General features: G+C 44.7%; 2 protein-coding genes across 4 annotated transcripts; both read right to left on the bottom strand.

The window, feature by feature from the left end:
• Positions 1-987: 987 nt before the first annotated feature.
• Positions 988-8237, bottom strand: LOC100839652 (rab3 GTPase-activating protein catalytic subunit). Of its 3 annotated transcripts, none has more exons than XM_010239510.3 (13): positions 8002-8237; positions 7680-7885; positions 3915-4048; positions 3591-3778; positions 3321-3499; positions 2746-3087; positions 2597-2661; positions 2339-2387; positions 2113-2257; positions 1929-2016; positions 1786-1855; positions 1555-1695; positions 988-1482 (listed from the first exon to the last, which is right to left on the bottom strand). In XM_010239510.3, exons 1-13 carry the CDS (start codon positions 8138-8140, stop codon positions 1132-1134), a joined length of 2097 nt encoding a protein of 698 aa, XP_010237812.1. In that variant the 5' UTR covers positions 8141-8237; the 3' UTR covers positions 988-1131. The 3 variants fall into 3 exon arrangements, with proteins under 3 accessions (XP_010237812.1, XP_010237821.1, XP_014752707.1); XM_010239519.3 differs by having other exon boundaries at positions 7767-7885; positions 8002-8236; XM_014897221.2 differs by lacking the exons at positions 7680-7885; positions 8002-8237 and adding an exon at positions 6287-7640.
• Positions 8238-9231: 994 nt separating this feature from the next.
• LOC100827042 (L-ascorbate oxidase homolog) lies at positions 9232-14461 on the bottom strand. Its single transcript, XM_003562990.4, has 8 exons — positions 14073-14461; positions 13801-13910; positions 11261-11531; positions 11030-11132; positions 10564-10909; positions 10076-10441; positions 9895-9973; positions 9232-9777 (listed from the first exon to the last, which is right to left on the bottom strand). The coding sequence occupies exons 1-8, from the start codon at positions 14214-14216 to the stop codon at positions 9565-9567; spliced, it is 1632 nt and encodes a 543-aa protein (XP_003563038.1). The 5' UTR covers positions 14217-14461; the 3' UTR covers positions 9232-9564.
• Positions 14462-16939: the final 2478 nt, after the last annotated feature.

Raw genomic sequence — 16939 nt, forward strand, 5'->3', positions numbered from 1 at the left:
AGGTACTATCTGAAAACTATCAGAACGCGCAGATAAATGCGGTAATTCAGACGCCTCTCTCCTGAAAATGTGCAATTTCTAAGTCTAAAATTTTATACGATTTCTGTTTTTGTATAGGTTGATATTGTTCTTGCTCTTTGGCCATCGATCGGGTCAATATTACAGGTGATCAGACGGCTTGTCGACCGGCCATATAAATACTCCAGTTACGTTCTCTCTAGCTAGTTACGGCAGCTCTACTTTGCTTCAACAAGTTCCAACGGGGCAATCAGCTAGAACGCTTAATTCATTGCACAGCATAGTCATCTTCCGCTCATGCGGAAAATGATCTTTTACATCGTCGGTGCACATGATGTTGTGAAGTAGTTCACCGCAGCATTAATGGCCGGATCGGATGGCATCTCGATCTCGAGTTGACGAAGTCCATCGATCGACAAGCATGAATGAATGTACGCAGTTGGTTGATGGAGACGATACTGTGGGTGACAACTTAAGACGCTGCCGGCGTCAGATCATCCAGCAGCAATGGGCGCACACATGGGTTTAGACTTTTTGCATGCAGGAAACGGAGACGCGCTAGCTCCAATCATCCGCACAAGCATTCACTTGCTGGATCATGGCTAGTGGCATCCGATCGACCGTCGCCGGCCGGTCCAATGCATTGGCTAGCGGCGACTGGTAGTAGCTAGCAACTCATCAGTGTGCGTGCAGCATTGAAGGCTTCTTCTAGCCACCTGCTTGGCGTACTGCTTCTGCGTCATATCAGTGTGTGTGCCTTCGACGGAGGCACCTTCGCATGGAGTAGGAGTATTTCCTTACCTGCCGACCATGCACGCAGGAAACCCTCTCATTATCTCGTACCAAGAGTCGGGTCAACAGCGTTTGACTTTTGCAGTTGCTGCTCTTCGCTGTTGCAATGCATGGGTCCAAAGTCCAAACTCGAGTATTGCACTATTCATATATTTTCTTCATTTTGTCTTGTGAGTATACTGGTCACCGTAAATTTTGCCAAATAATTATCCTTTAAAGCTTATTGTGACATGTTCAATGAATTGGATCAGTATTTACAGCTTAGGGTACATCTCTACCAAGTTGTACAAAAGGAAAACAAAATCCAGGGCTCCCTCCCTACTATAGAATCATCCAGTCACTCTCATCAAATGACCCCAACGCCGACGAAGGTGGTGGCGGTGGCACCTCTGTCTCTTTTACAGTCTTCTTTGAAAATATGGAAACCTTTTTGTCGCGAAGGTTTGAGAAAAAATTGGCGTTCTTTTCTTCTGGTGATTTTTTCTCATCTTTTGGTGAAGTTTTCTTCACGTCCTTTGCTGCACGCTTCCACAGCGACTGGCCATCTTTGCCGGTAAAGTTGAGCTTGAGCTTGAAGCGGTTTTTATTCTCGGCAGACTTTTCATCAGGTTGCTCCGTGATCTGAAGAGCTTCTTCAGGGTGGCTTACAATGGCTTCCATCGTCTCATAAACCTGGCAAGGCATCAGTATATGTTGATACCGTGCAGTAACATAACCATCGGATCGATGAACAAAAGCAAGTACCTTGTACATCTCATCTAGCTTTTCTTTTGACATGTCATCTCCGTAAATGCTAATAATATAGTCTTTACAGTCGAAGAATAATTTTGATAAGTTGCTGTCTGCTGGTAGCACTGATTCTGCTGCTAGGAAGCATACAGAAAGCTGAAGCAGCACGTAGTAAGTAATTGACATTTACATTGAGAAAATAGGAAAAAAAATCACTCAGACTAAAAAAAGCAACATTCAACTTACAATGACTGAGAGTAGCTGCTGAAACAGTTTTGCTGGTTCAATGACTTCCAGGGCATCAAATATGCTTTCCCTGCAAGATTAGATTGCTCAATAATAATTCAATAGATGCAGCATAGAGATTCATCACAATATTTTGTACTCACACAGCTAAATCTTCATCATATATAGGAGTTTGTTCAACAGCAGGTATAGGTTTTGCTGCATCCCACAATTCCTTCCACAAATTTCCTTCTAGTTAAGCACAATACATCAAAATGTAAAACACGCCTATGTTACAGATGACAACTAAGTGAGCATGTACAGGGCAGGAAGGGACAGAATTGTTACCTTTTGTTCGCATTCTATCACTTAGCCGACCACGTCTAGATGAGCCTTCCTCTACTGTTGTATTGCTTGCTGCAGAGTCTTCAGACCAATCAGGTGGAGAGTGCCATCTAATGAAATCTTCCAAGACACATCCAGGGTTTGCTGCCTGTTATCAAAAGAAAATTCTTGTTTAGGAAGCTCAATCCAACAGCCTAGCAGCCAGTGAGAAGTGCAGCTCTAAACTTGCCTTGAAAGCCTGCATATCTGATAAAAGCTGAGAACAGCCAGCACCAACACTGAGAACATATATACAATCAGTGTCACAATTATTGCTCAAAAAGTTAAGAACTGGTTATACAGAATTATATTGCACATTTCAACAAAGAACATGTTGGTATCAGTAGGAGGCAACTATTGATACTTAATTAAGAGTCAAGACGGTTATGAAAAACTTATATCAGTACTGAATAGTGACATCTAGCAGTGTCAGTATGGTAGCACATACCTTCCTGTCCGTAAGACAAGTTCCTCTGTTTCTTTTATAAGCTCTGCTGTCATAATGGGGCCTTCCTGAACATATATGTTGTGCTAGTGTTTAGGATGTTGAAAGAAATCATCATAAAGGATGAACTAACAATCAACACAACAGCTTACCTGCAGAGTCGGAGAATATACAGGCTCACCAGTTTCTAACAATGTTAAGTTCTCAGATGCACAGTCAGCACCAAGCCGAAGAACAAAATCACCACTGCTATTGCTTGCATACATCCCATTGTCACAGGACTCTCCATTTGAACACATAGGATCTGAGTTATTAATACATTCCCGTTTTCTCAAGGAATCAAGTGACTCCTTAGCTGCTTTTCTTCGCTTTTTCCTAGCAATGCAGCAATTTATAACTTGTATTTCCTGATATAGTAAACAACAGTTCAAGTCTGGAGCAGCATTCAGTGACATTCGTGGCACCGGTTGCCCATCAGACCACAGTTTCTTCAACTGCATGTATAACAAAAGAATCAAATATGGTGCGTACATTTAGTTTAGTTATACAACCCTAATAACTTCAATTGTTGCTTCTTTTGTTCTCTTCCAACCCAAATTACTTTCATGTGACATGTAATGATTAAGGAACTTACGTCTCCCAACAATTTTGTATTGGCAATACATGAATTTCAAGGGATCATGTCCTAACTAAGTCTATATGGGCAACATATCAGCAACACGCTTACCTCAGCAACCACGGATTGCCAAAAGAATGCCATCTTGTGCACGGAACTAATGCTGCCAATAATCTCTCCTAACTGATGAACAAAACTTCCAGGTGGTGCACCATGGATATCCCTGGACAAAGATGCTGAATGAAGTAATTCTGGGCTACATCGACTATCATTATCAGGAAACTCTTCTTCTGAAAAGATAGTTATGTATTATAATTCAAAACTAGAATTGCCAAAAATAGTAATACAAACAAGAACAACTCAGCACATCATGGAACATACCTAATCTGAACAACAAGTACATCAAAGATTTTGTTTCGTTGTCGCCAAAAAATTCTGAACTAGATCTGTCCTCTTTTTCACGGCGAACAAGTGACTTAACAACAGACAAGCTCAAGCTCCCCTTCTCTTTCAGATATTGGTCACCATTAAACTTCATATCATTCATTGACTTGAATTTTTTTCCATTTCTAGAGAACACAAAACACATTTATAATTCTCAAGTCATATAAAAGTGAAAAGTCATATAAACAAAAAGATCTTGGGAAGTCTAGAATGCACAAAGAACATTCCGAAATAAGGTAGGTAGATGGAACACAAACTTACTCAATGCCTGCAATCAACTGTTTAACTATTGCAGCTGGAGGAAAGGTCAGGTTACTTGAAGTAGATGACCCAAGTTCTATGTTCAAGCCATTGTTCAAGCCATTCTCATTTGAGGAGGGGATTACTTCAGGGACCTGTAAAAATAATTGTTTGCAGATTATGTGATAATGGAAGGATGCACCTGTTTTAACATCTAATTAGCAAGGTGACGCGAGCTTTTGTGCAGCTAGAACTTCTACATTTGTGTTTTCACTTTCGTCGTGTGATATACTACTTGCACACATCACATCTGCATCCATCCACGATTTTTCTTGCCCAATATCATGTGTGCGATCTACTCGGTCCTCATAAATTTTGATTATTTTCAATCAACCACTTCTCTATTGCTTCCACTTGTAGGGTGCAAGTGGCAGCCCACATAAGCCCGCTCGGACTGCTTGCAACCCTACTCATCGTGAATGCTGCCAGTGAACATCGATTCATGCATGACTATGCTCACCTTTGATCTACTCATGTCAACTTCCTTCTTTTACTATCCAAGACATGTGTGTTTATACATCTAAGCATTCTATGCATGCTGGTACATCCGAGGCTTCTTGCATTAACATTGGTCATCCATTATTTGAAAATCAAATTTCCATCAGTTTAATTTATGTTCTTCATTTCAGTTTTAGGTTGAATTCCATATATCAATCCAGCTGCAAATTTATTTTATTGTTTATTCCATATTGTATTTCTAGAGGTAACTTCATAAATAAATCCAACATGTAATTTTCATTTAAATTTTATTCCAAAATTTAGCTCCTTTTTTTACTTCATATATAATTCATGTGAAAATCAAATTGTTGATTTCCTTCTCATTTTAATTTCGAATTTCGTATGTAAACTATACCTGCATTCTTTATCCACCTGATAAGATATGTACTCCCTCTGTTCCTAATTAATTGGCACTGGAAATTTCGCAAAAAAAACCCTTGCTATTTCCCGAAATCGACCTGCAGTCCACGTTCTACCAGAACTTTTGCAAAGAAAACCCACTGTAGTTTTTCGAAATCAACGTGCAGTCCATGTTCAATTGAAAATGTGTACTGCAGGTTGATTTCGTAAATTAATAGGTTTTTTTTGTTTTGCAGAATGGCCGGCGCCAATTAATTGGGAACGAAGGGAGTGCTCTTTATCTACCCAATAAGAGTTGTATGTGACAGATTTTTTTTTTAAACAATCAGATTCATCTAGAGCGTTATATTCTAGTACCACGATCAAACAATGCAGACAACCTAGCTAAATTGTATGAATGTGTTGCAGCTTATTTCTTTTCTCTCTTTTAAAGAGCCTTAATTAATCCCATTGTATATCTTTTTTTTATAGCTGGAACATACCTACACTTAGTTTTCTGTTGGGACTATACTTCATATATCCTTTTGTCTAGAGATAAATATGTATATACTTTAATACTTATGATCTAAACAACCACACCAAAAACGAACGGCTTACATATTTCGCTTAATATTAACATAGCTTAGGTGCTTATTCACCAAACAATCCCAAACCTACCTTGTAGCTCGACTTGACTTAGGAAAGATGTGTTGGCTTAAGAAGTTAAAAAAAATAGTTACTAAGCTAAGAATAAAGGGATGCTCACCTGTGAGAGCCGGAAGAAAGTTCTTCACGCATTGATACCTGATTCTAACAGAGAGTAATTTCCTTTTTTCTTGGCCTTCATTATGGTAGTATAGAGGTTGTATTTATTTCTTTCTATTCTTGAGCACATCTATATGTGACGTGCCCAATTAACGATGCCAACTCTTCTCTTCGATTTTTATTTGTCTGCTCATTTCATTTTGTCTCTTGTACATGTGTTGTTGAGACGAAGTATATTAATTACATGACTGGTCGTATGTGACTATAATTGTAACTTTTATATCTTTTAAATCATAGCCGTTATGATTAAGATCAAAGGTGCATATATTTTTAGCATATGTGGATGAACGTGGTGGCTTATTGCCCTATTTATATAATAGATTTAATTTATACTGAGAAACATCACAAAATGGACAGGCAAGCATGAAGAGAGAGGCCTCCAAGTGGATTAAAGAGCGAGTGTCAGTTGTAGAAGCATACACATCAGTCTTACACCACCCTCGTTCTTTATTCCAATCCACGAGGACATAAACCTCCATACCCATCACTATCAGTTATGGAAATCCTTAGGGGTGGAAGGACTTCTTAGTCCCATTCTACCAACTAAAACAAGTCAAGCTTAACTCCAATATTTCTAAATGCATGGCAGGAGCTCTGCTCATTCTATTCAAAGGAGAAATGCAGAAAAAGTCGCAGAACAAGCATGTACAAAGTTAAAGAAGTTTTTCTACCGTGCATGGAAAGCACTCCAATCTTCCACAATATTCACATCCGGCGGTGGGAAACGCTTGGTATCTTCCCATTTCGATTGAGCGATCAGAGGTACCAACGAGTTGCCTTGCACGGTTGCCGTTCTCCGTGTCCGAATAGGTACAACGGCTCACGCACCGCTGTACCTGCAGCCTCTGCATGTGCATAAGCAGCGCCCCTTCTTTCTGTTTGCAAGATGCAACTAGCATTTGGAATGATCAAGTCTCGCCTGTTGCTTTCTGAAGTAATTTATTTGATTCCCATTAAGAAAACTACATTATTTGAGTAACTCACTGATGAAATTGGAGAAATTACTGAGGAGACAATTTGGATCAAGTCTCATCCATGGAGATCAAAGGCCAGGCCAGTATCAACGAAAACCGGATGGATCAAAATCGATCCTGAGACTAGGGGTTTGTGGAGCACGGTTAATGTGTGGAATAAGACAATGATGTAGAAATGAGAGTTCTGACTTTTGTTGAAGCCCACTGTGAGAGAGAGGGGATTGGAGAGTCTGCCGTGACCGAGGCTATGTGCGCCGAGATTGGATGGAGGTAGGGAGAAGACGAGGGAGGAGAGGGATGCCGGATTGCCGGCGGTCATGTTGATTGCAGAGGTGTAGTGACTAGGTAGACAGTGGCATAGTGAGAACAATACATGTACTCCCTCCGTCCCAAATAAGTGACGTGGATTTGTATAGATTCTTATGCAAATCCACGTCACTTATTTCAGGACGGACGGAGTACTTTCTTCGGTATGAAGAGGTACCGGCGTCAGTACCTCGCAAGCATGATAGAAAAACTTGAGTTAAACACCGAGTGCTGGTGATTCCAAGCAGGGCAAACGCATAGAAGCCTGGAACGCGGGTTGGTGCCGCGTCCCGCGACCCGGGGTCGGTCGACCCAATTCGAGATCGGGGTCGCACGGGTCGATACACCAAGGTAGTTCTTCTTCAGTTTGTCCCAGAGGTAGCGACCCCCGACCCGCGACCCCGTTCCTCGACCCGAGCGATCCGGGTTCTTGGCAACTAACGACAAGGTCTACCATCACAAAACACCTCAAGAGAAAAGGATCATGAGAAACCTCAATATAAGTTTAACCAAGTGTCCACACCATGGAGCAGTCGCAAAAGGCCAGCCAAACAGCGCATGGAATAGCTGCTACTACTACTAGCCGCAAGGTCTGATCTTTTCTATCACCCATAGCTGTCTAACTAAAAATCTAAACAGAATAACGCACACTTGGAAGTTAGAACAGCATAACAGCCTCAAATAACATCTACAGCTCCAACACATATTAACTGATTAACCAATTCACAGAACACCACCCTAACACGACGAACTAAGCACCACACAGGGCCTCTCGAAGCCTCACCTCAGCATGACTGCTCGAGCATCCGACTGAACGACTCCCCACACAGGAAGCAGCGGCCAATTCGGCGATAATGACAAGAGCCCGTACCTCATCAAGCGGAGGCTTCACGTCCGGCGACTGCTCCGTGGCGGAAGCGCCCGCGTCGGCCTGCCGATCCATCGAGGTCCTAGGGGACGGCGCCCTGTGCCCGCCGGATCCGTCCGCATCTGCACGCGCCACGAGCGAATCCACACCGGAGCTTGTCAGATTCAGGCCCCCGAGGTACCGAGCAGAGGTGGAGGCGGGAGGGGTGGGAAAGGATCAGGGCGCGGCACCAGCGTACCTCGGAGGTCGGCCTTGATGTCGGTGAGAACACGCTCGGCGCGGGCGGCGGCGGAGTGGATCGCCGTGCGCGCCCGCGACACGAGCGACGTCGACGATGCAGGGGGAGCAGGTGGAGGCGGCGGCAGCAGCTTGTCCATGGAGAGAGGCCTACTTGCCAGTGACGCAGGGGGAGGGGCACAGAGCCGACGGAAGAGGAGGCATACGGCAACGACTGTGGACAAAGACAAGGAAGCCTCGGGTTTTGATTTTTGTTTTCAGAAGAAAAAGGGATTTCGCAGCGGAGTTTGGTCCTTGGCGTCTGCGGTGAAAACAGACCATACCGGCACGCTAACGGGTTATACTGTTGGATCATACTCTCTCACCTTCCAAACATATGAAACAAACAAAGATTTTTATCCAAACTTTTGTTGTCGTATTACGTAAACACTTTATCCATTTTCTATGAGATGTTTTGGCTTCGCTTTAAGTCAAACTTTCTAAAGTTAGACAAAGTTTATAAAAAAAATCTATCAACATTTACAAATTACAACTCAAAAATAATTTTATTAAATCCATCATTATATATAGATATTTTTTATAAACTTAGTCAGGTCTCAAGAAGTTTGATTTAAGGTGGAGCTAGAACATCTTATTAAAAAATCTGAGTAAATATTCAATATATATGTATAAAAATTATATCATTATAAAATATTTTTCAATATGGATCTGATAATATGTTTTTTGCATCACAATAACCTCACACTACTAGTTTAATAGTAGATAAATTTTTCATATAAAGTCCTGTATTGCCTGAAAGGAGTGAGTAGGATTTTTATAGGAACCGGCATGGTTATCCACTCTCTGTGGCTAAATTCTATATATTACTTTATACTCCATTTGTTTCTTAAAATAACGGGTCATCCATTTCGAGGTTTGATTTTGATCAATAATAGATTAATGATAAGTTAGTTACATGCTACAAAAATTATATCGCTGCATTTGTATTCGAGAAAAGTTTTCATTGGTATAGAATTTATAACTCATAATCCGCAAGTTATTGGTCTGATTGATATGATCCAACAATACTACTCATATGAGTAGTAAAATCTACCACAAAAAATTCCCTTTCTTTTAACAAACGAAAGGGAAAAATGACGAATGGAGGAAGGCTGCTTCACTCATTCGCTCCTCAAACACAAGTATGCCACTTGGTCTCGGTCAAACGTGTTGCTAGACGTAGTCCGTAATCAGTTGAGCAGCGATCGCTAACCAATCTGATAGCGAGATAAGTTCTCAAGAAACCAAAGGCATGACAAAGCATACAATTTATTTCAATAAGGATCGAAACAACGCCAGCCAAGATGCTGCTACATGACTAATTATACCCACCACCAAAACAATTGCAGAAGGAATCAAGCTGACACTAAAAGTTGAGATGTAAACCGCAATCTGTGCGCCTTTAGGTCACTACTCTTCTTTGCGAGCCTTTCTTTCAGGGTAAATTTTGTGTGCCTTGCTCAGACCAAGCCACCAAGGTGTCATCCTCTTATGACAGACTTGGGACTTCGCTATGCCGGTTAAGTTAGAGCGGTCTTGTCCGGCGGCCGGCAGCTCGGCCGCACAGGAGGGCGTTCTTGGGGATGGGGAACTCATCGCGCCACGACGTCGACGGCGTCCAGACACGAAGGTAGAACTGCTGTCCCAGGTACTGCCTTGCCCAGTTCTCTGATCTCACGTTCCACATGCCTACGTTGTCCAGTGGCATGTAGATTGCAGTCCATGCATTGGGGTAAACCTGATGGAAACGCACAAGTAAAAAAATGTCACACAATTCTTAGTGTGTTAAAAAATGGAACACAATTCAACCTTTGTTGGTGTCAAGCATTTTCAGAAGAAAGCACAGTATACATACCTGAAGAGTATACCTTGAAACAGCATCCCTCAGGTTGTAGATCTGCCTGCTTGCTGATGACCATTGTCCTCCATTCATTCTACACCCAAGTTTAATTAGACCCATTCATAAGATCACCAAAAGAAAATCCACCAAAACAGACAATGATTCCATATCCTTGACACCAATGTGGCACACATACCCGACAACCCAGAAGGCATAGCCGTCGATGTGCCAAGACTGCACTTCATTCTCGGAGTTCTCGAACACAATCTCGACGTAACCTCTGTAGTCAGCCCCCATGACCGACGTCTTAAGGTATGCTCCACCAGATGTCGGGCTGTCGGAGATCGTGCCCACCGAGAACACGCCGGGGATCTTGTAGTAGTCGGCAATCTTTAGCGGCGTGTCCGCGTTCACGAATGACACGCCGTTTACGGCGTACCTCTGCTTCCCGTTGATAATGGCAGCCGAGTTGGCCAGCCTGATGGTCTTGGTAGTCGGCACCTGGCCGTAGTGGTAGGAGCCCTGTGGGTTTGGCCTTGGCCCGCTCGCCGTCAGGTTCCACCTGGCCAAGCATGCAAGTCAGCCATGTCGATCACATATTCACATTGTTGCAGATGACACTAGTCTGAATTGTAGGAAGCTGGAACGATCTGAAATGACAGATGAGCATGTTTTTTATCCTACCTGACAGAGCGTGCCTGATTGAGAGACCAGTCGATCTGGGTGGTGGGGCCTCCTGGCAGAGGTCCGGGAGCCTTGCCGGCGGAGTTGGTGTAGTGCAAGACGGCGGTTGTGGATATGATCTTGCTGGTGAAGCGCGTGGAGACGACGATGGGGTAGTCGAAACCAGGCTGGTCCGCCGTGACGAGCACCGAGTAGGACTGCCCCAGGTGCACGTCCAGGGAAGAGTAGATGCTCTGCAGGGTGTGAGACCCCTCCACCTCCACCAGCTTCATCGTGTGCCCCTGGAACCTGATGTTCAGGGAGGTCGCCAGGCCGACGTTGGTGATCCTGAAACGGTACGTCTTACCTGCACATTGCGCCATCATGGGGTTTTTCATCATTTGGACTATACTATGGCCATTGGCCAATTAACTCCGAGGCTGAAATTGTTGGGACATTTATATATATACTGTTCGATTGGTTATACCAGGCTGGACGGTGAAGGTGTACCCGTTCCAACCGCGACCGTTGATGAGCAAGCCGTCAGGGAAACCAAGAGTCTTGCCGCTGTCAAGAATGTACCTCAAATCCTGCACACAAGAACACATTTCGTTGTTGGTTCAGAGAGCCGACCTGGTGCACCTATAAACTAGTTTACTCTGAATTTTGCAAAAATACTGAGTCCACGGCGCTAAGGTAAGCAAGTAAGCTTACGTACGGTGTGGTTGGTCTTGTACCAGTCGCCGATGAGGGCGGTGAAGTCGGCGGCGGGCGGCGGGAAGGGGACGGGGATCATGGGGCGGCTGAGGACGCGGATGCCGCCGAAGCCCCCGGCGGCCTTGTGGAAGGCGAGGGAGGGGAAGTAGAAGTAGGTGCCGATCTGGTCCTTGACCTGCAGGATGTAGGTGAAGTTGCGGCCCGGCGGGATCGGGCACGTCGTGCCGGCCACACCGTCCTCGAACGAGTTCCGCCGCTGCTGCACCCCGTTCCTGCATTGCACCCATCCATCGCACACGTATATAAGCATGATCATCCATCATCAGTTACATAGTTTTTTTTTTCGGAAAGAGGAAGTGATCCCCGGCCTCTGCATCGACATCAGTTACATAGTAGTACGATCTACTCCACGGAGAAACTATGTGTTTTCTATCCAATCTATTTCAAGCCATAGCCCCCTCGTTAATTGTGATCCGGCCATTGCATATTTGCATCCACTCCACCATGCACAAAAATGCACTTTTGCCATGGTCAAACTGTTCACGGGGCTGCTGAGCACAAAGTGTTGGTTGGACCGCTCCGTCGAGGTACCGACTGGGCCGGGCGGCGGCCCCGTAACCGTGGTCACAAGGACGCATGGCACGTTCTCTTGTCCGTGCCCCACTTGTCACGTGCACCCCCAATGTGCTTTGCTAGGAGGTGAGATTACAGTGAAATATTGCAACGAAGCCAGCCAAGCAACTTGCGCGCACACCGCAATTCTGTGTGCTACTGCTACACGCAGTGAGGAACGGTTGGCACGTTTACGTCTCTCGAAAGCTGGCATGCATGGGGCTGGGCCCGCCAAGTATTCCACCCCGCCGAGCGATATGTGCAAGTGAGGGAACGGTTGTCGCTCTCAGACTGGTTTAACGTAAGTGACCATGCACATGCGTCGGTGCAAGGACGAAGCTTTTGAACGGAAAAAACCCAGAAGGAGCTGGCTTTACATCATTTTATTTTTTTGGATAAGATTGGCTAAAAATCATCATAAAAGGCTCATCTCTGTATCAAACTCGCATGTTATCCCGTTGATGATCAGGGCCTAACGACACAATCATCGCTTCAGCTCTCCTTGCCTTGGTAACGTAGCGGCAGTGCAAAGCTATGTCTGCCCGCACGCCCCGCAGTGCATCGTGTTACGACCTGACACGGAGGCGAGACGCTTACGATGCAAAAAACCAGCAATGTGCTGCCTGCTGGTGCAGGTAGTGCCAATTTTTTTCCCTGGTGCCAGCTTTCGAGAGTTCACTAGCTTAAACACAGGACTACAGGAGGGCCCGTGAGGCGTCGTCATAACTTTTGGGCAGAAGCAGGACACGGCCGCGCCGAATCTGCTGCAGTCCGCTACAGACCGAAATCGGCAGTAGTACTAGTACGTGGCTTTGCCCGGCTGGCTCCCACTCTCAAGTCTCTCAACCCCCACGCGGGAAGCGCACATGGCGCGGGTCACCGACGCGCGCGTGAGTCCGAATGTCCGATCCAGGGGCTTCGTCTCGTGGTAACCACCCACCCCACCCCGTGATCACGCTTAGATCACGAGATGCGGTGTACCTGCCCTCGCGCATTATATTCCCTCCCGGCTCCCGACCCCGGACTGATGTGTGCCTTTGCCTAGATCAGAGCTCTAGCTGCGCATGGAATCGTTGTCCGATGTGCCTGCGATCCGTGCCATTGTGTCAAGCTGCAATGCCATTGGCGGCTCTTCTGTTCCTACAAAGCCTTTTGTTTTTGGAAAATCTCATGCATCCATCACAAAAATGCCAAGTTGACTTGCGTACAGTTTAACAGGGCCTACTTGTAATGACTAATGACAGGTGTAGTAGTAGTAGTAGGAGGAGGAGGAGTACTCCACAGTCTCCACTCCGGAACGAACCAAATACAGCCGCCCCTCCCTTATTGGGTAAAGTGATCACTTGATTTGCCACTGAACCGTCTCACCGACAAAACGAGGAGCCACTTCTACGCTGCTTGAGGATTTGCCGTGGATATAATAACATGCTTCACACCCGGCTGACCCCTGGCCCATGGGGCATGTTGGTCCGCTGCGTGGACCAGCGCCAGGCCAAAATCACAGGCGTACTAGATTAGGGAATTAACAATAGATGTAATGGCTTGATGGATTGTGTCGATCACGAAATGTGGATTAGCCACTTTAATAGTGCTACATTATGTCCGTCTTAAAGGAGCGGTAGGTACACTATGGCAAGCTCACTCACTCGGTCAGACCACTGCAACTGGCCAAGCTTTCAACAGCCACAGCATTCATTCACTCTCTTGTCCAAAACAGATCGAATTGCCTGGTTGCTTTGTTGCAAAAAGAACATCTAAAAAGGTGTTGAGACAGTTTAAGTCATGGTTGATTGATTTACATGACGCGTTACGATACTATTAAAACGATAGCTGCAGACGAATTACTACTAACTGCAAAGGAAGTGGTACGTGCAAAGAGGAGAAGACGAAAACGAGATGCACGGACTCATGGACTTTGGAGGTGTGTACCAGGAGAGGAGGAATGGCTCGTTGAGGTTGTTGTAAACATTGACGACGAGGTTGTCGTTGGTGACGGCGTCTATCTGCGGCCCCGGGAACTGGCCATTGATCAGTATCCCCTGCAACACCCCCATTTCATTCACCATGTTTTCACCGCACGGTAAGCAAGCAATGGTAACTCTATAATCAACGCAATGTGCTACACTATCTGAAATTTATTACAGAGGAAAAAGCAGAGCAAGTGCTAGCAGAGGGTAGAATCCAGAATGCACCGGACGGACCTGCTGCTTGACGCCGAGCGGGAAGATGTCGCCGTAGGTCACGTTCCAGGTGAAGAACCGGTATGGGTCTTCGCCGCCGACCAGGACGGAGAGGAGCGGGAGGAAGACAAGGAGAGCGACGGCGCTGGCACCGCTCGCCGCCATTGTGCTACGGGCTGGCTGCACCTCGGAGCTTTCTTTTTACTTGCGGAGATGGAACTAGATGGGGAAAAGAGAGATGTGACTTGCGAGTGGGACGGGTGCGCTTTTTGCGAGAACGGGGAATGATTTTCGGTCGAGGAGGCGGAAAGGAGAAGAAAGGGGATTCGTGGAAATGGGAGTGTGCAATGCAATGCAAGGGGAGGTAGTGGTGCCGGGTGCGTGTGGGTTTTTGGCAGTGTCTCCGCCCGTGGGGTGTCGGCCGGCACCTCTGTTTTGCAGGACAGCTGTTGCTGCTGAGGCAGGAATTAAATTGGTAGACGCTCATTTCAGGACTAACTGGATGGGCATCTGATATATGGCAGTGATACTCCTCTCTTTTGGTGTGTATATAATTTTATGCCACATTTTGACTTATACAGATGACTAACTGGATGGGCATCTTATATATGGAATTTTATGCCATATTTACACTCATACAGGTGACTAACGGGATGGCACATGCACATTGCACGGCTAGATTTGTTCAATAGAATACTTCCTCTATCTATGTTACTTGTCACAATTTTGTTCAAATACGATTGTGGCTGGTCAATTATAGACAAAGTTGCGACAAATAATATGTATCAGAAAGAGTAACATTTATTATGATTTAAATTTTTATGTTTGTCTTTTTAACATATTGATTATGTATTCAATTTAAAAGTTACGTACTTTATTCGTACATAGCAAGTTTCCTATTTAACTATCTAAAAAATAATAATTCCGGCAATGTATACTTAGCATAACGCTTAGGTATTTCTTGGTTATTCTACTCCCTCCGTCCCGAATTAACTGCCGTGGATTTGTTTAGATAGGTCTAACAAACTTGAAAGGAGGGAGTACATGTACCTCTCTATTCTAATTGGGAGTGTCTATTTTTCAGTCGCATAAGAAATAGTTATTTTTCAGTCAACAATCGTTGCCATCCAATCAAGATTTTTTTTATCCATCGGACCTACACTAATCTTACACGAATCTCGATGATTGAATCAAAAGATTGTTAGCATCGACTAAGAAATAGTTATTTGTCGGTCGCTTAAGAAATAGCAAAACCGATTCTAATTTGCTAAAAAGACTAATTAGCTGAGACACCAGTAGTTTTTTCTTAGGTTTTAGAAACAGGTTGATCAAGAGCGTGTGTGTGAAACGTATTGTATCCACTAAATTTTTCTAATTAAGGTCGGCAAGATTGGTATCCCGACAACAATATGTCATGTATAGTTAACCACGTGGCAAACACGGTGAGCTATCTCATAATTTACAATGTCATGTATAGTTACTAAGATTAATCGATCCAGTTGTTTATTTTCTTGGAGAAACCATGGATTCCTTAACAATATACGTGGAATCAATGGCCGAATGATGTTTATTTGTGGTTACCAAGCGTGATTTGTTTGTGATGATCTACGGCCCTTGACACGCATGTCTATTGCCGAATGAAGACAGGCAAAGATGTATCTGACAAGTTCAAAGTGTTCGTTTTAGAATTTGATTGATTCGGCGTGCAACAATCCTGAGTGACAGTTTTCTATTAAAAAAAACAATCCTGAGTGAAGAAAAAACAACTTGTTTTCCGGAAAAAGAAGTTAGTTACACGATTCGATGGCACGAAAAGACGCGGCCGGTGGCTGGCATGGCTTCGGCTCTTTCGGAAAAAACTGAGGCGCCGTTGCTGAAAGTCCGGCACAAACAGGGTCACAGCTCGCACATGCCATCGTGTCCGTTTAAAAGAGTTTACGTCCACGAAGTCTGCGTGCAACGTCCCTGATGCGATGAAACGTCTTCGTGCGCGCTGCATATTAGGGGGTGGAATTTCAGCTGTCACTAGACCATCAAACCGCGCGCAGGACAGGGTAGCGTGTCGTGGCCAATCGCGCGAGCCTTTCGTTTTTACTAGTACGGCGCTACAGCTAGAACGCCACCGCCCGCCGACGCGCTTCTTCCTCGTCGTTGCGATCGAGTGTCCTTCCTGCTGCCTGCGGGGGGCGTGGGCCGACCGGTTTGCGTCCAGGATGGGCGGATCGCACCGAGGAAACAACGGGTGGTCAGTTCAGGACTTCAGGTTGGCCTGGGCTGGTACTGAACGTTGGGTCGGTGCAACGCATTCAGACGGCCAGCGTTAGCACCCGTTTATCTTTTCCAGTGTGGCGGTCCTTTAGTGGATTGATTTCAAATCTCAGTCAACCGTATTAGAAGGACTTCGTCCATTCCTTAAAAATTGACATATTAGTTTTTATTGAAACTGATCATAAATTACTATGTCAATGTAAGATTTATATGACATGAAATTAGTATTGTTAGATTCGTTATCAAAATTACTTCATGGTTTCATGTCATATAAACCATGTTTTAACATATGGGTGACATCCGTCGTAAGTTCCAAATTTTAAAGCACAAACTAGATCCTACAGCTAAACAAACGACTGATGTGTAATTTAAAATTGAGCATTTGGACATAGCAAAACCCTTTTTCTGTAGGTTCTATACAACTCGAGTAACAAATCCTTAAAATAAACATTGACATAATCTAAACAAGATGACCGCCACCTGTGAGCTTCTCGTGCTGTGCTTACACGACGACATGTTTTCAAGGAGGGCTTTCAAGTCCGCTGTGTCTTCGTCCACATTCACTTGAAAAGAAAAAGAATTCCCGCAGTCCAAAGAAGCCCTGCACAGTAGTGATACTA

Source organism: Brachypodium distachyon, chromosome 1 (genome assembly GCF_000005505.3).
Source record: "Brachypodium distachyon strain Bd21 chromosome 1, Brachypodium_distachyon_v3.0, whole genome shotgun sequence".
NCBI lineage: Eukaryota > Viridiplantae > Streptophyta > Magnoliopsida > Poales > Poaceae > Brachypodium > Brachypodium distachyon.

What these genes read in the sequence shown, in the direction of transcription:
- LOC100839652 (XM_010239510.3), bottom strand. Translation starts at nt 8,140, where the DNA reads ATGGACAAGCTGCTGCCGCCGCCTCCACCTGCTCCCCCTGCATCGTCG. An exon ending in GTACTTGTTGTTCAGATTAG is followed by an intron (nt 3,500 to 3,590) that starts GTATGTTCCATG and finishes CTATCTTTTCAG; the next exon opens with AAGAAGAGTTTCCTGATAAT. An exon ending in AGCTAGATGAGATGTACAAG is followed by an intron (nt 1,483 to 1,554) that starts GTACTTGCTTTT and finishes ATGCCTTGCCAG; the next exon opens with GTTTATGAGACGATGGAAGC.
- LOC100827042 (XM_003562990.4), bottom strand. Translation starts at nt 14,216, where the DNA reads ATGGCGGCGAGCGGTGCCAGCGCCGTCGCTCTCCTTGTCTTCCTCCCG. An exon ending in GAGCCATTCCTCCTCTCCTG is followed by an intron (nt 11,532 to 13,800) that starts GTACACACCTCC and finishes GGTGCAATGCAG; the next exon opens with GAACGGGGTGCAGCAGCGGC. An exon ending in GGTACAAGACCAACCACACC is followed by an intron (nt 11,133 to 11,260) that starts GTACGTAAGCTT and finishes TCTTGTGTGCAG; the next exon opens with GATTTGAGGTACATTCTTGA.